Raw genomic sequence first — 18775 nt, 5'->3', positions numbered from 1 at the left:
GAGGCTGGACCAGATGAACCGCTGTGGTCCCTTCCAGCCTGACCCGTTCTGAGATTCCGAGGGACGAGAGGCGCGTACCACGCAGCCTCCGCCGCTCCTTGTCCCTCGCCGCCTTCCGTAATGCGGACCCGGAAGCGTGGCGGGTGGTGCTGCTGCTTCCGGTCCCTCCTGGTGGCGCCGGGGCAGCTCCCGCGGCGGAGCCTTCGAGTCCCTGCCGCGCCGCCGCCCCGAGTGCGCAGGGAGAGCCGAGCCGGCGCCGAGCGGGGACGAGACCTCCTGACGGGGCAGGCGCCTGAGGGGCCCCTTCCTTTTCCCCGCGCCGACAGTCGGTCGGCCCCCCGCGCACCGAGGCCGGGCTCTGCCGTGCCCTGCCCGGCCTCGCTGCGGCTCCGGGGGCGGCGGCGCAGCGGTGAGCCAGGGGCCCGGACGGTGGGGCGCGGCTCGCTGGGGTGTCCGGAGCGGCCGAGGCACATCGGTGCGAGGGGCCCTGCCCGCGCCTGTGCGGACCCGCCATCCCGACGCGGTGGGAGGTCGGGCTGGGCTGGGCTGGGCTGGGCTGGGCTGAGCTGGGCTGCTGGACGCCGTGCCGTGATGCCTGGTGGACTCGGCATCACAGCTCTGACGCAGAGTGCAGCGCCTGTGTCACAGCGGTCTGACAGTTCGGCTGTGGGCACTGTGGCCTCCAGTGCACGTCATTCACACGTGGTGCAGCAATACTTCAGATGCCCTAAGCCCAAATTCTCCCCTTCCTAGCTACAAGTCCATTTGGGCCCCTTCTGGGCTCCGCTTGAAAGAGGTTTTTTCATGCTAAATGGCATGATGTGGGAATGGGGTGAAGTTACCAAACTTCACAGAGACTTCCATTTTACTCTGATTTTCATTTTATGTGAACCTTGTAGGATGGGTTTTTTTCTGTGCGTATGCACCATCCAAGCTCATTTAAGGAAAATGATTATTTGGCTTATTGTGTGGCATCTAAACACTGTTACAAAGTACAGGACAATAACTTGGTCTTTTTATTACAGAGACTCCAAGAAGATTCTGGCTTGCTGCAAATTCCAAGGAAGGCACAACTGAAGGTAGCTATGAATTTCTTGGCAGACTGCTTCTCTCTGCACCTGGAAAACATTTTGAATGTGCCTGTCATAGTCTTTGATGGTTAGTGTCTTCTTTGGTTATACCTGGATTGACTGTTTCTGTTGTATCTTAACTCCTTTTTTGAGAATGACTTGTGTTACCACCAGTGGACAGGATCTTGCTTCGCTGCTTCTCTTACTGGCATGTGTGACAGGAGAGACTGTTCTTGTGTTTCCCACTGCCACCTACCTGAGCTCCTCTGAGAACCTTCCTATTAGACTAATCTGGAATCCTCTGTAGTAGTGAAGTCAATCCAAAGCCAGTCCATGGTGTTTGCAGCTGGCCAGCTGATTGCTGTCCCTCAGCCTTGGACAGCAAATTATTTCCATGCTCCTCTTGCACAGGTCCAAGCAGAGAAGCACCACGCCTTCTTTGTAGTCCTAAGATATGCAGAACAGTCAGAGAGTAGCAATCTCTTGGGTTTATTGAGTTTGTCCATTAATGAAACATTGTAAAGGCAAAGAATTCTGAGAAGAGGCCAAGGAGGAAATACTGAGTGACTTTGACCTGATTTGATGTATATGAAGTAGATCTAAGAAATTGCTCATTATTTTCTTCTGGGCCTGGTGAAGGTCCCCCTCCACAGTGAGAGTGTCTTTAGCTTTGGGTAAACTTGCAGTCTAAACAAATAAATGGTAATTAACAAGAGAAAAGATAGAAGTGCAAAAGCAGCAACTTGGGAGGGTCATTTTGCAGACAGTGGCAGAAATGAGAACAGGATCCAAGTCTCCTGTCATTATTTGCTGTCTTATAAGAGGGACTATTTTGCCTTGTTTGGGTTTTTTTTTTGAGGAGAACCCCTGTCTGTGTGTGCCTGTGATGCTGGGAACAGGTTTTGTAAATGAAATGCTGTCTTATTTTCTTGGAAGGTGAATGTGAGCCTTTGCAAAATAGGTTTTCCTTCAGAGCTTTATCCTGGGTGTAGGGTCTCAGGATCAAAGGCTGTGCCTCAACCACTTCTACTGTCAGGCAACTGAGGTGCTCTCTCACATTTTCCCTAGGATGCAGCTCAGAAATAAAGGCTTGATTCTGGTTCCCTTCTGTCTCTGCAGGCACATCTGCTGCCATGGTGAATGAGAAGCACAATGGCAACCTGCTTGTGCAGCTGGGACCCAAACTGCAGGCCTACCCGGAGAAGCTGCTCCGGCAGCGTCGAGGCCACAACGGCCGGACTGAATACCTGATCCAGTGGAGTGTGATTAGCTTGGAAGAGAGAGCAGTGGGAGGCAGCAGTGCCTCCTGTGCAGAGACCAAGCCAGAAAACATCTCGATGTGGATGTCTGCAGAAGAGGTCTGTGCCAGCTGCCCAGCACTGCTGGGCAAGAGGAAGCTGGAAGGGCTGTGGGTGAAAGAGGAGAAGGCACCAAGTCCGTTGGCTGCAGATGTCCCACTGGACGAAGCCTCGCTGCTGGAGATGAAGGCTGATGTCAGGAGCCTGGTGCAGCGAGCCATGCGGCAGGTGGCCGAGGCCGGGACGCCCAAGTGCTCCATCCTGAACACTGTGCACGTGCTGAGCGCCTACGCCGGCATTGGCTCTCTGGCGGGTGCCTTCAGGGAGACGGGAGCCCTGGACGTGCTGACGAAGATGCTGTGCCACCGGGAGAAGCAGATCCGCCACAGTGCCGGCAAGATGCTGCGGACCCTGGCTTCGCAGGATGCAGGTGGGGGCTGCTGCTGCTCAGTGCCTCTGTGGAGGTGCTGCTGGGCAGCTGAGGGGTGACAGTCCTTTTGTGGGGGTGAGATGCCTGGGAAGCAGCATGCCTTGGGGCTTGTTGGCAAAAGGGGAAGAATCAGTCTGGATCTTCCAAACTTCCTCAGTTGTAGTTGTCTGGAGTGCTGTAAGAGTTAAAGACCCGTGACAGGTTTCTGAGCTGGGATGCTATTTAATTGTTAGGAGTGCTAAAGAATATTAGGGGTGGCTGTCTCCTCCAGCAGTCCCAGCACCTCTCCTGCTCTGCCACTAGAGCCTAGCCTGAGGAGTCTGGGGTTCCTCAGCCCGAGGGGTGCAGCTGCCACTTTCCCGTTTGCAGGTTCAACCAGTAGCAAAGCTATCCCAGAGCACAGGCACATGCAGGACACTGACAAGGCTGGGCACGGACAGTGGTGCCGTCTTCAACAGCACGTACTTACGAGACTCACATAAACACAAGCACAGACAGCCATGTCCCCTCCTGCTCTTTGTCCAGCCGAGACAGAAGGTCGCTCCTGCCAGCACACACTGCACTTTCCAGGTTCACAATTACACATACATTCATGGATCCCTTGGGTTCCAGCACGGCCCCTCTGTCTGTCCTGCACCTGTGCCTGGATCCAAGCCCGCCTACCAGCCTCAGGAGTCCCCCTGCTCATCCATTTGTCAAGCTCGATGCTTGCTGACAAACATATAGCACTCAGACACTTGTTCCTCCCACAGTCCACATTTCACAAGTCCCTTGGGACTTCCAGCGCAGACCACCACCTGCCTCATACCTTGGTCTGGACCCAGGACCTCCTACTTTCCAGCTAATCCAGCGTGAAGTTTTGCTAACAAATTAAATGCACACGCCGTGCTCAGCAGGATTGGGGAAGATAGAGATACTCGCCCTTTCCCGCTGGCACCAGGCACTGCAGTCCTGCTTCAGCTGCTGGTGCTGACCTTCCAGTAGCTTGCCTCCCTTCCAGTAGCTGTATTTTGGGACACACACTGTTCGGTCCCCAGTGGCTGATGGCCGAGGACCCTCCCTGCTCCAGTCACTAACACTGAGACCCTTGCACTTGCCCCAGTAGCTGGCACCTCAGACCAGGGACACCTACACCCTGATCAGACTTGAGTAGCTTGTACTGAGTCCACTGTATGCCAGTCTTCCCAGTAGCTGGCTTCAGGCTCAAATCCGTGAGACCCTCCCCAGATCCAGAGGGCAATGGCATTTCCAACTGTCAGTCTCTCCACTTGCTGACTCCACAGGGCTCCCACACCCCCAGTTAGGCTCCAGTTCCTAGTACCAAATGCAATTTGCACAGGTCTCACCAGTAGCTGGCACAGAGTGCTTGCAGTACACACACACACGGGGCAGAGAGAGTTAGAAAAGATTTAATAAGAGGACGTAAAAAAGTAGGACAAACTGTGTCAATGAAGTACAGGGCTGTCAAACAAGTGCGTTGGCTAGCCGTGCTTTAAACACAAACGGTGCCTTTTATATTCCTTTCTGTGCACCTTCTTTTGTGTTCCTTGCCAATTCCAATTACTCAGATAATCTTACTGAAAAATAATCATTCTTAAACTCCAGATGTCCTTACTAATTATTGTGACTGACCAGATTTGTTTCTCCTCACTGCCTCCATTAGCATTTGTCAGTCACGTTTGTGATTCTTTATGTTATCATTTATGGCTTCCTTCTTTCACTTTTTGCAGTGAAAAGGTCCTTGACTAGATACACTTAGAGGAACAGACAGTCTCCTTCCGTATACCCTTGCAATGAAGACTGGTACCAAAGGGCTTGGCCTGGAGGATAGAGGCTAGTTCTCTCATTTAAGAGGAGCTGCCACGACTTGGAAGTGCCTGATGAGGCTTGGGTGCACCTGGAAGGTTGCTGGTTGTGGTGTATCCCACAAGAGATCTGGCTTTCCGTGTCCTAGTGTCTGAGTTCATGCAGCTCTGAAGTGGGGCAGATGAGGGGCTGACTGAGGTTAAAACTTCTTTTCTTCCCTGGGACCCTGATCTGTAGTCAGTTATTTGGGTTGCTGCTTTGGGTGAATCTTGCAGCTTTAGGGGTAGAAAAAATACATTGTGGAGCAAAATGTTGCCACTCCAGATGGAAGGACAGAACATGGTTCAGGTGACAGGGAGCAGCAAAGCTGTTCCTTGCCTGTGGATCTGTCTCTCGCAGGGAGGCTGGGGTGCCGGTTGTCTTTATGGGGCCTGAAGAGTTTTTGTTGCTGTTGCAGAGAGCCGGGCCTATGTCCTGCTGTCCCTGAGCCAGCAGGATGGCATTGAGCAGCACGTGGACTTTGACAGTCGCTGCACCTTGCTGGAGCTGTTTGCTGAGATAACATCCTCTGAAGAGCAGTGCATGTCCTTTGAGGGGATTCACCTTCCACAGGTAGTGGCAGGCCCTGCCAGCCCTGAGCCTGTGGGGCTTTAGGGGCCAGGAGGGGTGGGAGTGGAGGGCCAGGGCGGTGTCCTTGTTTGGGACAAGAAGGTAGTTGGAGTTGGGCAGCTGAGCAGGACTGGCTATTGGGAGAGCTGGCACAGGATCTGGGCCTGGCATGAGGCTGGCAGTGGAGGAGGGGTACATGGAAGCCTTTCTGTGAGCAGGGAGACAAGGGTGGGCTGAGAGATCTCTGCTGCTGCCAGCTGGTCCAGAGCTCTCCTGGGATCCTGACTGTGGATGAGCTGGTGGCTTGGAGAGAGCTGGGAGCTGGAGGTGCTCTGCAGGCTGAGTCTGACAGCTGTGCTTGTTGCAGATCCCTGGGAAGCTGCTGTTTGTCCTGGTGAAGCGCTACCTGTGTGTCACTTCTCTCCTGGACAAGCTGAGCAGTGGTGTGGAGCAGGGAGAGGAGCAGCAGGGGTGCGCTGTACCCAGCCTGCTCCCTGAGGAGAGGAGCCGTGTGAAGCAGGAGTTTGAGTTCAGCATGGCCATGGCAAACCTCATCTCGGAGCTGGTGCACACGATGGGCTGGAACCACAGCCACAAGCCAGAGCTGTCGCCCCGACAGGAGCTCCGGCCTCGCACCACCCGCTCCATCTTCCAGCACAAGACTCCAGCCAGCACTGCTGTCCAAATGCCTGTACTCAGTTCAAACCATGGTCCCCACAAAAAGCAGGGCCGTACCTTCTTGACTCTGTCAGACTTCGCAGACAGCAGTGACTATGTGGAGTACTTACAGGCAAACCTGGTGCGTGGCATGAGGGTGCGCTTGCTGGAGGACTGTGGTGACGTTAGAGCTGGGGAGGAAGGCGAGTTTCTTCAGAGCACTAACAGCATGCACACAGTACAGGTATGTCATGGGCGAACATATTCTGGCTGGGGTGGCAGAGGGGAGTGACCAGAGGGACTGATGATTTCTAATGATGTCTTTATGTGCAGGAAGTTGAACAATAGATGTATCATAATACGTATCACTGTCTACATCTGTCCTAGCAAAAATCTCACTTTTCAGAGCTGGAGGTGTGGGTTGTGAGGAAAGCTAGTCTGGTTTAGTATAGGTTGTGCTGTTAAGATTTCTTGGTCTCTGAAACAGGTGGCTATATCCTGTGTCCTGGGAGCAGTCCCTAGTGCTGGTTTGATCTTGAGGGTGATTTAGGAACAGGCTAGCTGACACAAATGAGTAGCACAGCAAAAAGTACGTGAAGAATTTAAGCCTTAATATGTGAATTACAGTGTTTATGGCACACTGTTGTTCTCTGTGGGTTGAACACAGCCTACATAGTTGCTGCTTTTGATCTGTGAGTACGTGTTCCCTTTAAAAATGCCCTTTAGGTGAGTATACCTCAGCTGAGAGTTTCTGTTGAAAAGAGCTATTTGCTAAGTTTGTGCCAGAGGTCAGGAAAAGGCTTCAATATTTTAAGAGGGGGAGGAATCATAGAGCAGTTTGGGTTGAAAGGAACCTTTAAAGGCCATCTAGTCTAGCCCCCTGCAATAAGCCAGGACATCTTCATCTAGACCAGATTGCTGAGAGCCCCATCCAACTTGACCTCAAACGTTTCCAGGGATGGGGCATCTATATCTTTTCTGAGCAACCTGTTCTGGTGTTTCATAACCCTCATTGTAAAGAACAACTTTATGTCCAATCTAAATCACCCCTCTTTCAGTTTAAAACCATTATGCCTTGTCCTATTACAACAGGCATTACTAAAAAGTCTCTCCTCAACTTTCTTACAAGCCCCCTTTAAGTATTGAAAGGCCACTATAGGGTTTCCCTTGAGCCTTCTCTTCTCCAGGATGAACAACCCCAGCTCTCTCAGTGTTTCCTCATAGGAGAGGTGTTCCATCCCTCTTATTGTTTTCGTGATCCTCCTCTGGACCTGCTCCAACAGGTCCATCCCTTGTACTGAGGACTCCAGAGCTGGATGCAGTGCTCCAGGTGGGGTCTCATCAGAGGAGAGTAGAGAGGCAGAGTCGCCTCCCTCGACCTGCTGGACATGCTGCATTTGATGCAGCCCAGGGTGTCGTCGGCTTTCTGGGCTGTGAGTGCACATTGCTGGGTCATGTCCAGCTTTTCATCCACCATTCTGCTAAGTCCTTCATAGGGCTGCTTTCAATCCCTTGGTCCTCCAGCCTGGATTGCTACCAGGGTTTGTCCCAACCCAGGTGCAGGCCCTTGCACTTGGCCCTGTTGAACCTCATGAGGTTCCTCTGGGCTGACTTCTCGAATTCATCCAGGTCCCTCTGGATGCCATCCCTTCCCTCAGGCCTGTCAACTGCACTGCTCAGCTTGGTGTTGTCAAAAAACAGTATTGGTCCCAATACAGACCACTGAGGGACACCACTTGTTATTGATCTCCATCTGGACATGGAGCTGTTGACCTGTGGATATGACCATTCAACGAATTCTTCATCATCTATTGAATCCATATCTCTCCAATTTAAAGAAAAGGATGTTGTGGGATCCATGTCAAAGGCCTTACACAAGTCCAGAGAGGTGACAGTGGTAGCTCTTCCCTTGTCTACTGATGGAGTCACTCCCTCATAGACAGCCACCAGGTTGGCCAGGCAAAACTTGTCCTTGGTAAAGCCTTGCTCGTTGTCTTGAATCACCTCCCTATCTTCCATGTACCTTAGTGAAAGATTTTTCTAGTTTTGGACCGTGAATAGGTGATGTTTCATTTTTGGCCCCCTCAAGTGAATAACTGCTTTGCATCTTACTTTTCAGTGGTTTATAAATCTCTTTTCTATTATAATCCAGTCCATAAAGATAAATTGCAAAGGTAATGTATTTCCTACTGATTCTCTCTTTGTCCTTATGCTTCTTGATTTCTGTGTTTTCCTAAAATTGTGGTTTCTGTTTCTTATAAGCATTTACTTGCTTTTACTCTTAATGTAACTGGGCACATGGAAAGAGCACCAAGCTGCTTTCACATTTTTCTCCTATTGCCTATGACATAAATTTCAAAGGGTTTTTAAATTCAATGTTGAGCTGAAGTGTACTGTTACTTTAATTCCCTTTGTCCTGTTGGTCCCTTGGGTTCCCTCTCCTGTCTATTTTTCTGTTTAATTAGGTTGAATGAATTCGCAGTTGCTCCATCCAGACTTATTTTCAGTACGTTACCTGTAAGGCTCACACTATTGACAAAACCAGATCTGAATGGCAACTGGGACCAGTCCATCATGAGTCTGTCTCTTACCTCTTCCCATCTTTCCTTTGTTTCTTTGTTTTCTATTGCTTTCTTTGCCTTCCAAAGAAAGAGTTTCACTGTTGTCTGATCCTGCAACCATATCTTGCCATGACTCCTTTGAGATCGAATTTGGTACATAACTAGTTTAGGTCAGGGAATCATTGAAGACTATTTGGTGTTGTGTGTAGTTTAACTCAACTTCTTTCCATATAGTACTTTCCTAAAGACTTTCAGTCTTATCTCTTTAGCTTTCCAGCACAATGGGCTTGTAGTAGCACTGGTGTAACTCCAAAAGAGCTCAGTGGAACAGGCAAACCATATGTTCTTCTGCTGGTTTTTAAAGCTACTCACATGTTATACTTGCTGTTACTGAGTTCTCCATCTGCGCAGAAGGGCAAACGTAAAAGTATGGTGTGGGAAGCCATAAAAAAATCCTTCTGATTTTTGAAGGGCAACTTGAACAAAGCAGAGGAAACAAGTGCTGCATTTCAGACATGCTTGTCAAGAGCCCAACACCTGTTTGAGATGAGAAGGTTGGTGAACGACCAAGGTATAAAAGTGCCTTGAGACACTTTATATACAGCTCATCTGCCTCAAGGTGATGTTGGTTATGTTCTTCCTTTATATGCTTTTCCCAAGGCACCTGCTGCTTGGCACTTTTGGACCAGGCATGATTAACTGGATGCACTCATGTCACTGCTGCTGTGCTAAATGAGATCTGTAGTGTGTAGGTTGCAGGCAAAATTGGTGTTTTTTTAAAAATAAAGATCTAGGTGTAACCAGGGCAACAAGCTAGTAAAGATGGTATGCCTCAAAACTAGACAATGTGTGTGCTGAAATCTGTATGTGAATTGTGTAGTCTTCTACTTGAACAGTGCTTGCTGCCTCCATGCATTGGGGAGCACAAACGTAGCATGAGGATTGAATGAGTGAAGAGATCTGATCACTTAGATCTGTTTCACCCGCAGGTTTTATGGCGGTCAACAGGTCGAATCTACTGGATGCGTTGGCAAATATTGGAGATTATTGGCTTTGGAGACTGGTGGGAAGATCCTGCTGCTCAGGAAAAGGAATATAGTCCAATAAAGAGCTTTAATCTAGACACAGGTGAGATTATGTGCTGTGTGTGTATATCATCTCTTTCTTTCTGCTGTGGGATGTTTTTGAGTGGTGATCTTTATATGGCCAAACACATAGCAAGTAGCAGGTTGAGTTTAGAAAGCAATATTAGTTTGTATGACCATGTAGAGCTAGTTAAGTCATTACATGGCTTGTGATTGCATGGAGTATTTTTGAACCCTAGACTTCTGTCAAGATATAATAAAAGTAATGGTATAAAAAGCATAAAATTTAATTTAAACTACAACTTTCAAAACTGTGTGTTTGAATTAATTGAACAAATTGCCAAAACTCAAATGTAGAATTTCTCTGAGAGGAAGCTGCTTTAGGGACACTCAGATCCCCTTAAATAAGTGATGAGGATTTTTAAAAGCATTAACATAGCAACAATTTGTTTAATTTCATACCATTAAGCTTTGGACAAGGTGAGTATTAAAGCACTGTTTTCATAAGACATCTGCAGCATCTGCTAGAATCCTTTACCCTTGTACTGGGAGAAGATAAAAGGGGAATCCAGACTTTAGATACCCCTTTCTTGTTCAGGTCTGACATGACCCTGGCCAGGGAAACCCGTTAAAGTAACTCTTTTATCATAGCTGTTATCTTCTTGGACATCTTTTGTATAGAGTGGTTTGGATTTAACTGTTGCAAGAGAGAGAATGTAGATGAGATCAGCAGCTAATTACTCGCTTTCAAAATATTTGTATTGCCAGTTGAAAAGATGGCTTCTTTAATGGCTTCTAGCTCTTGTAAATAGAGACTTAACTTCATGTCAGTTCAAAGTGTTAAAACGAACTTTGACTAAGCCTTTTCTCAGTCTTTCTGATTTTGGGAGAAGCACGAGCTCTGTTTCACTTCTGTGTATACCTCTTTCCAGTCATCATATCCCACATAGAAATTGAATTGAAATGTGAGGTGTGCAGCAAAGGACGGGGGAATTGGCAGAGCTGACAGTGCCCTTCCTTGCTCTGCTCTCCTGCAGTTGCACAGCCATTTTTGTGCAAGCCCTTGGGAGGTCTGTACTCCCTGCCTTACCTGGGGCAGCCACCGACCAAGGCTGCAGAGGCCCTGAGCCGTGCCGAGTGGTGGGAGCTGCTCTTCTTTGTGAAGAAGCTGGAAGCACAGGAGCAGAAAGAGATCACCTTTCTCATCCAGCATGACCAGGGAGAGCAGGTATGGGCCAGTGCCTGCAGTGGGGAAACAGGAGGGAGAGAGCGAGGGAGAGCATTAGGGAAAGGACCAGGACCAGTGGAGATGGCAAACATGAACTATGCAGGGACAGCCTGAATGGGGCGGAAATGGGACAGAAATGGGAGGGTGAGTGGGGATAGCAAAACCATGGGGAGCTTATCCCAGCAAAGCTATGAGGGGAGATGAGAGGAAATGCAGTCTCCCATGACTGGAAGAGTGACTGTCCAGTGAGGTTTGGGTAGGTGAGGCAAGGCCATGGGGTCATTCTGCCAGTTGCAGTTGGGTGGTGAGTGCAGGTGGGAGGTCTGGGCTGGTGGCAGTTGGACTGGGGACAGCCAGGGTGGCACTGGGAAATGGCTCCAGGGACCTCCAGCGGTGCAGCTCCAGGGGGCATGAGGGCTGTGGCGAGTCCAAGATTAACTTGGCCCCATTGGTCTGGCTGTTGGAGGTGGATGAAGAAGCCCTGATCCAGCTGTCGGTACCTGCGGAACTGGCCCAGAAGGTGCTGCAGGTCTTGGAGAAGCGGTGCCAGGGCAGCACTCTGCGTGACCTGCGTGGCTGCTGCGTCTATGCCAGATACTTCCTCAGTAGGGGGGCTGAGCAGGATGGTGCGGGGAGCACTGCAGTGTCCTCAGAGGGCAGTGGCTGCAGGAGCATTGGCCGTGAAGCCACGATGGCCAAGGCAGCAAAGGAAGACCTTTCTGCAGCCACAGTGCTGCCCCAAGCCCCCAGTGTGGCAGTGAAGTCCGATTCCCAGCTGTTCAGCGAGCTCCTTGGGAGTGAAGGGCTGTGCTTCCCAGAGGTGACAGAGGAGCAGATCAAAGGTAATGTCCTGCTACGTGCTGGGGCGCACATGCAGTGCTGGAAGTGGCACCGTTGCCTCAAGAGAGGAAGGTTCTGGGCAGGGCTTGGGGGGCCAGGCAGCTGGTGGGGTGCCTGTGGGTGCTGTTTTTGTGAGTGCATGGCATCCTGGGAACTGCTGGGGGTGTTACTGCCGCCCTGATGCCTCCCTCCCTCTGGCCAGTGTTGGGCAGCTCCAAAGGGGTGAGCGAGAGCGGCTCGCTGGCCGAGATTGCAGCCATGGTGGACGTGATCCAGAGCAGCAGCTCAGCGGTGGGGCTGCGCTTAGCTGGGCTCAAGCAAATCTTGAAGATCCTGGAGGAGGAGCCCAAGTCCGAGCAGCAAGTTGGCACAGCCCAGGGCAGGCTGGGGACCGGGAGCGCTGGGTGAGCCGTGGGGTGCTGCACACCCCTCCTGCTGCCTGGGGAGGGCTGTGTTGGCATGGTGGGGGACAGTACTGGAGCTGGGAGTACAGGAGGTGGCAGTGGGAGTGTGCAGACTGGTATGTCCCTGCATGCTTGGCAAGAGGAAAGTGGATTTTGTGTCCCTTTGTCTCAGGCAGGCTCATTCCTTGGGCTGACCCAGCTGCGGCAGAGCCGTGTGGGCAGAGAGGAGGTGGCTGGCAGGGCCCAAGGTGCTGGTGTGCCAGCGGCAGGGCCAGGAGGCTCCTCCTGAGGTATCCTTTCCCGAGCAGGGAGAAGCTGGTGCAAGTGGCAGTGGAGCTGCTGAGCACTGAGGTGGCAGAGAAGGCGCTGGTGGCAGTGACGCTGCGGCTGCTGGCCGTGCTGATGGCGCAGCACGACTGGCGTGTGCCGTTTGCCACGGAGGGTGGCGTGCGGGCCGTGCTGGCCTGCATGCAGCAGCACAGCTCCTCCGCCCTGGTGCAGCAGGCTGGCCTGGCGGTGAGTGGCAGAGGGGATGCTGTATGTGGGCAGGCAGTGTGCAGGCTCACTCTAGGTGTGGTGGAGATGCCCGCTGCCCTCTGGACCGCTGCTGACTTCGCAGGCCCTGAAGGTGCTGGTGGGAGCTGCAGATGGTGAGCCAGGAGGTGGGAAGTCCTTGTCCTGGAACCATGCTGACGTGCAGATGATGCGGGAGATCTTTGCCAGCATCGGCTCTGCCTCCAGCGAGGGCTCTGCCAGTCTGCTGAGTACTATCCCTGCTGCCCTGAGCATCATGCAGAGGGTCCCAGGGTAGGGGCAGAGTGCGGACAGCAGCTGGGGCTGGCGGGACCCTCCGCAGTGGGGAGGAATGGGCACGGCAGGCAGGCGGCTTGTGGGTTCAGGGGAGGCTCTGTGCCTGGGGGAGGAGAGCGCCCGCATGGCTTCGTCCCTGCAGGGGCTCCTCAGGAGTGCAGAATGGCTTGCTGGTGGTGAACATGCTGATGGATGGGCACCGGGGCCTTGCGGAGCAGCTGGCGAGTTGCGACCTCCCGGCGGTGCTGCAGAGCTGCTGGAGGGGTGGGCAGAGCAGCGGCTGCCCTCATGCGGTGCTGGCCCTCCGCGCCATCAACCACCTCGCAGAGCACGGGCTGCCCCTGGGCCTGGAGGCAGCAGGTACCACGCTGCCCATCCTCCCCATGCCACGGCTCCATGGGTGCCACAGGCAGGGCTGCCTCGCCTGCCAGGGCAGAGCACCCCGAGAGGTTGCTGCCTCTCAAGCTGGTGCCTGAGCTGGGCCCACATGTCCTTGGTCATGGCAGGCAGAGAAGCCCCACTGGACCTGAAGGGTGTGCAGATGCTTCTGGGCAGCCTGGAGGATGGCGCTTTGTCCAAGGAGGTGGTGGTGGCCCTGGAACGGCAGCTCTGCGGTGAAGGCCCTGTCCCCTCTGGGCAGGTGGCCCAGCTGCTGCAGGACCACAGCTACTTCAGGCTGCTGCTGCGCAGCTTGGAGCTGCTGGGGGTGGAGAAGGCTGTGAGCCTGAGCATCCTCAGGTGGGTGCAGGGGGATTTGGTGGGGGTCTGGGGCCCCCTCAGCAGGCGTGTGAGTGCTGATGGTGATGTTGGGGAGACACGGCACATGTTTGTGGGTCCTGGTGGGGGTGTTCTTCAGCAGGGGCAGGGGCAGGAGCACCTCAACACATAAGCAGGGGCTGATTGGGTTGTCCTGGGTACAGGGCCATGTGGGGACAGAGCAGGATGTGTCTGGGTGCTGGTGGGGACATGCAGGGGCAGCACAGGACGTGCCTGGCTGCTGATGGGGTGTCCAAGGTACAAGGGGAGCCTTGGTTACCAGTTCCTGAGAGGTGCCTTCCAAGTGGGGCAGGGAAGCAGAGCTGCCTCTGGCACTGCTGTCCATGCGCCCTCTGTCGCTCAGGATCCTGAACAAGTTCCTGGACAGTTATCAGGAGGATGTGCTGCCCTGGCACGAGTGTGTGGAGCCCTGTGTGTCCTCCCTGAGCGCCCACAGCAGCAGCTGGGAGGTGAGGGGGCCCTGGGACTCCGGGCAGGCAAGGGCTGTGCTGGCTGTGCTGGCTGTGCCGGCTGTGCTGTGCATTGGCTGGGCTCAGTGTTGGTGAAGCAGGTCCCAGCCTGGCCTTGTTGTGTCTAACGTGCTGGGAGAGGTGGGGAGCAGCTGTCCTGGCCGTGTCCATGTCCTGATGGCCACGTGCCTGGCCAGACTCAGGTGGGCACTGGTGCAGTCGGGGTGGGAGGGATGGAGCTGCAGCACCCGCAGCTGGGGGGGCCAGGGGAGTTCCTGGCACCACCCCTGCTGCTCAGGGCTGTGGCTCAGCAGGTGCTGCAGGAGGTCGTTGGCTTCCTGCACCGCCTGGCCACTGCCAGCAAGGACTGTGTGGTGGTGATGTGCCACGTGGGCACCCACGAGGCTCTGTCCAAAGCCCTGGAAAAGCACAGTGTGGCTCCGTCGCTGGCACCAGCCCTGCTCAACCTGGTGACGGACTGTGAGAAGTACGCCAGCCTCTACAAGAAGCTGACGACCAGAATCTTGGCTGGCTGCATCCAGGTGGGCCTGGGGAGGCCCAGCTGTGCTGGGACTCGAGTCTTAGGGCACTGAGGGACAGCCTTCTGCTCTCTGCCGGCCGCAGCTCTGCGGTGGGGGAGGGGAGAGGACCCAGGTGCTCCAGTAAGAGCCTCGCCCATCCTGTAGCTGGTCCTGGGGCAGATTGAGGAGCACCGCCGGAGTCACCAGCCCATCACCATACCCTTCTTTGATGTCTTCCTGCAAAACCTGTGCCGAGGTGAGTGCTGGGAGTGGGAACTGACCCCTGTGCTGGCTTGGTGGCTGAAGGCTCTGTGTTCTCTCCCCACAGGCTCCAGCCTGGAGGTGAAGGAAGACAAGTGCTGGGAGAAGGTGCAGGTCTCCTCCAACCCGCACCAGGCCAGCAAGCTCACGGACAGGAACCCCAAGACATACTGGGAGTCAAATGGCAGCACTGGCTCCCACTTCATCACTGTGCACATGCAGTGTGGTGTGGTGATCAGGTGGGGCTGGGCCAGGAAGGCTGAGAGGACTGTGTATGGAGGAGAGGGCTCTGGGGATCTGTGCAAGCCCTGCCACGGTGGCCCCTGTCCTGAGGGTAGCGGGACGTGGACAGCAGTACATGGGACTGTAAGGGGCCAGGGCAGGGAGGTGGGAACTGCTGGGCAGCCCTGTGTTTGCTGTGCTGCAGGGAGATGAGCATGCTGGTGGCCAGTGAGGACTCCAGCTATATGCCATCCCGCGTCGTGGTGCTGGGTGGGGACAGCCCTGCCACCATCAGAACGGAGCTCAACACGGTGAGTCCCCATGGGAGTGGCAGGCTGGTCCTTGCTGTGCCCTGTGGAGGTCTGGCCCTGGTATGAGAGGCTACTGGGGAGTACAGAGGCTGTGACTAAAATGGGGGGGTGGCCATGGGAGGGTGTGGCTGCCTGGCATGCTGAGGGCTCACTGCCTGCAGGTTACCATCCTGCCTTCGGACAGCAGAGTGATCCTGCTGGAGAACATGACCCGCTTCTGGCCCATCATCCAGATCCGGGTGAAGCGGTGCCAGCAGGTAGGGGAGCAGGGGCCACGCCAGTGAGCTGGCAGTGTGGGGTGTCAGGGCTGTGCCTGAGGAACTGAGGGTCATGCTCTCCTGTAGGGTGGCATTGACACACGTGTGCGTGGCATCGAGGTGCTGGGTCCCAAGCCCACTTTCTGGCCTGTCTTCAAGGAGCAGCTGTGCCGGCGGACATTTCTCTCCTGCACTGCTCAGGCTCATGCCTGGGGCCAGGAGATCTGCCGGGACCGGGGGCAACTGCTGCAACTCTTTAGCAAGTGAGTTGTCTCCTGGCTGTGCTATCACAGGTGTCCCAGGGCCCCAGGGGGTGTTGCTGGCAGCTCATGAGGGGACTGCAGGGCTAGGAAGGGAGCAGCTGGCTGTCCTGCCTGGACAGGGAGGGGCCCTCACTCCTTTCTGGCCACCAGTGCTCCCAGAGGGCCAGGGCCACCTGAGGTCCCCCAGGTTTAAGCTGGGTGTGTGGACTCGGTTAACCCACCAGAGAGGGGTGCTGGTTCCCCACAGGAGCTGGCACATGCTGACATGGCAGAGGTTGGCCAAGCGCAGCAGGATCTCGTGGCCACAGGCACTGCAGAGCCCCCCTGCTTGGCCCAAGGGCCATTGCGAGCAGGTTCCAGGGGCAGCAAGGGGCCCTGGCTGCTGGGGGCGAGTGGGGCCATGAGCTGTCATGCCTGGCAAGGGGCAGAACAGGGAGCAACCACGGCACTCTGCTTTCCCACGGGAGTTCTCCCAGCCATTGGCACCGTGTGCTGCCTGGTTGCTGTTGCAGACTGAACCGGGCGCTGCAACACGAGCAGGGCTTCGCCGACCGCTTCCTTCCTGATGACGAGGCAGCCCGGGCATTGGGCAGGACGTGCTGGGAGGCCCTGGTGAACCCCTTGGTGCAGAGCATCACTAGCCCAGGTACCCTGCGCTCTCCGGGGCCCATCTGTGCTGTGCCCCAGGCAGAGGCAGATGGCTCTGAGTCTGGTTGGCCTTGCAGACCCTGATGGCGTCAGTCCCCTGGCCTGGCTGCTGAGGGAGTACCTGGAGCGTGTGGAGCCGCCCCGCCAGGCCAGGGGACACAGGGCTGCCTTTGGATCCTGTGTGCGGTGCCTGACCCAGCTCCTGGTGCACGTGGACCCTGGTGGCCCAGAGCCGGAGGAGACAAGAGCAGCTGGTGAGCGAGGCACTGCCCTCCCATGGGGCTGGGCTGATGGTGGTCTAGGATGTCAGGCTGTGGCCATGGGGCTCGTCTTGGGAGGGCTCTGTGGCACAGGAGGCTCCTGAGCCAGGAAAGGCTTGTGGTCATGGCCCGGCAGTGGCCATGCCTGCCCAGTGTCCCCTCTGACCTGCTGTGGTCGATCAGTGTGTGGGGCCTGTCTACAGAGCCACACTAACCCCAGGGTCGACCCTTGGCAGGTGGGAAGGCAGGGAAGAACAAGGAGGTGCTGGCCAGGTCTGTGAAGGCAGTGGTGGAGAAGTCGAGCGGCCTGTGGGGAATCTCTCAGTGCTGGCGTGGCGTGGTGCAGCAGCAGGTAGAGCTTGGAGAGGCAGCCGGGAGAGGCGTGTGGGACCCACACTGGGTGGGTGGAGCAGAGAGTGAGGCCTGGCAGTGCCCTGGGAGCATGGGGAGGGCACAGGGCTGTACCAGGCCTCCACAGAGCCCAGAGCAATGTGGGAACAGCTCCGCTGCACTTACCACCCTGGCATGGCTCAGGTGTCAGCCAGGCCCTGCACCCAGGCTGATGCTGCCAGGCCAAGAGAAAGGAACAGTGTCAGACCCCTGATTTCCTGCTGGGCTGCTGCTGTGCCTCTGTCATTCCCTCAGAGACCCTGCCCAGCCCTCTCCACAAGCTCTTGGCAGCCTGCAGCAGCAACAGGGCCCCGAGTTGGCCCCTGGCTGGGACCCAAGGAGTCAGTGTTGGCAGAGCAAGGCTCTGGACATTCCCATGGGCACATCCTGCTGTGGGGCTCACCCCTCTTGCTCTGTGTCCCACAGGTGCAGCAGTTCCTGGAGGCAGCAGGGCAGGTGCCAGACCTTGCGGAACAATACTGCGGGCTGTACCAGCACCTGCGCAGTGCCACAGAGGAGCTCTTTGGGCAGCAGGCCACCTTCATGCTGGCCCTGGGCCAGGGCTTTGCAGGGGCTTTGCTGCAGCTCTCCTTCCTGACTGCCCTGCATGTGAGTCGAGGGAGTGCGGCACCGGCACCGGTGGCCCCAGGCGGGCGCAGGCTGGGGAGCTGCCCTGGCCCATGGCCTTTGGGCGAGCTCTGGGTGGGTGGCGTGCTCGTCCTGCAGCAGCCTGGTCCCCAGCTGCGGGTATGTGGTGCTCATCATGGTGTGGGCCCGGCCCCGGCACACTCGTGCCTTGGGCTGGTGCCTGGGCACCCTCAGCCCCCGCCTGGAGAGTGCCAGAGCTTCCCAGCTGCTCCCCCAGGGGACATTCCCCCAGGCCTGCACTGTGGCCACCCTGTGAGTCCCCTCCACAGCCAGCCCTGTTCCTCACAGGTGAGTGAGCAGTTTGCCCGCTACCTCGATGTGCAGATCCAGGAGCTCCGCAGGGCAGCACAGGGCAGCACAGGGCCGCTGGAGCGGCTGCAGCAGTTCTTGGAGCCCTTTGTCGTCTTCAGTGGCCTGGAGCTCGCCCACAGCTTCGAGCACTTCTACAGGTGAGGGTGCTGTGTCTCCGTGGAACCAGGGGCCTGGTGCAGGGTGGCGTGGCGTGGTGGGGGAGCCTGGCCCAGTGTGGCAGTGGTGTTCCCGCTTTGCTTTTCCCGACTCTGGTGTGTGGAGGACCCGTGGGTGCAGCCAGTCTGCAGAGGCACATTCCCTGCACACACATTCCCAGAATGTGTGTGCTGCCAGGCCTGTGTGGCATGGGGTGAGGCCGGGGCTGTGTCTGTCTCCTGGCGGGTGGCTGATGACCACAGGGCTGGGGCCCACCCCTGACCTAATGCTGGTGGCTGTGGCAGGCACTACCTGGGGGACCGGCTCCTGACACAAGGGCTGTCTTGGCTGGAAGGAGGCATCGTGGAGCAGATCGGGCTGTGCTTCCCCAGCCGCTTTCCCCAAGATATGCTGAGCAACTTGGCTGAGTCAGAGGAGCTCCAGCGGCAGTTCTGCCTCTTCCAGCTGCAGGAGCAGGATAAGCGGCTGCTGGAGCTGGACACGGGCCTGGATGAGGTGAGAG

General features: G+C 55.5%; 1 protein-coding gene across 9 annotated transcripts in view; it reads left to right on the top strand.

Annotated features, from left to right (window-relative positions):
- Positions 1–207: 207 nt before the first annotated feature.
- LOC116784726 (cullin-9-like) overlaps positions 208–18775 on the top strand; it is a 29383-nt gene continuing 10815 nt past the window's right edge. For 3 of the 9 annotated variants that reach the window (XR_004356220.1, XM_032683601.1, XM_032683598.1), the window contains exons 1-25: positions 210–409; positions 1026–1079; positions 2190–2798; positions 5062–5216; positions 5581–6114; positions 9421–9559; positions 10554–10744; positions 11211–11586; positions 11787–11988; positions 12297–12504; positions 12608–12795; positions 12941–13158; positions 13305–13536; positions 13919–14024; positions 14339–14566; positions 14711–15045; positions 15234–15339; positions 15501–15596; positions 15684–15859; positions 16372–16505; positions 16585–16761; positions 17004–17119; positions 17584–17766; positions 18094–18254; positions 18558–18768. Coding sequence is in view for 8 of the 9 variants with exons in the window: in XM_032683601.1 (XP_032539492.1) it covers positions 2204–2798; positions 5062–5216; positions 5581–6114; positions 9421–9559; positions 10554–10744; positions 11211–11586; positions 11787–11988; positions 12297–12504; positions 12608–12795; positions 12941–13158; positions 13305–13536; positions 13919–14024; positions 14339–14566; positions 14711–15045; positions 15234–15339; positions 15501–15596; positions 15684–15859; positions 16372–16505; positions 16585–16761; positions 17004–17119; positions 17584–17766; positions 18094–18254; positions 18558–18768 (5067 nt within the window). In the remaining variant the exon portion in view is untranslated. Of the gene's footprint in view, positions 410–1025; positions 1080–2189; positions 2799–5061; positions 5217–5580; positions 6115–6381; positions 6460–9420; positions 9560–10553; positions 10745–11210; positions 11587–11786; positions 11989–12296; positions 12505–12607; positions 12796–12940; positions 13159–13304; positions 13537–13918; positions 14025–14338; positions 14567–14710; positions 15046–15233; positions 15340–15500; positions 15597–15683; positions 15860–16371; positions 16506–16584; positions 16762–17003; positions 17120–17583; positions 17767–18093; positions 18255–18557; positions 18769–18775 lie in introns of those variants that run through there. The other 6 variants (XM_032683605.1, XM_032683600.1, XM_032683603.1 and 3 more) reach the window with 5 other exon arrangements.

The sequence above is a fragment of the Chiroxiphia lanceolata genome, chromosome 3 (genome assembly GCF_009829145.1).
Source record: "Chiroxiphia lanceolata isolate bChiLan1 chromosome 3, bChiLan1.pri, whole genome shotgun sequence".
Classification (NCBI taxonomy): domain Eukaryota; kingdom Metazoa; phylum Chordata; class Aves; order Passeriformes; family Pipridae; genus Chiroxiphia; species Chiroxiphia lanceolata.
The sequence above is the reverse complement of the archived record's forward strand: the minus strand, read 5'-3'. Positions and strand labels throughout refer to the sequence as shown.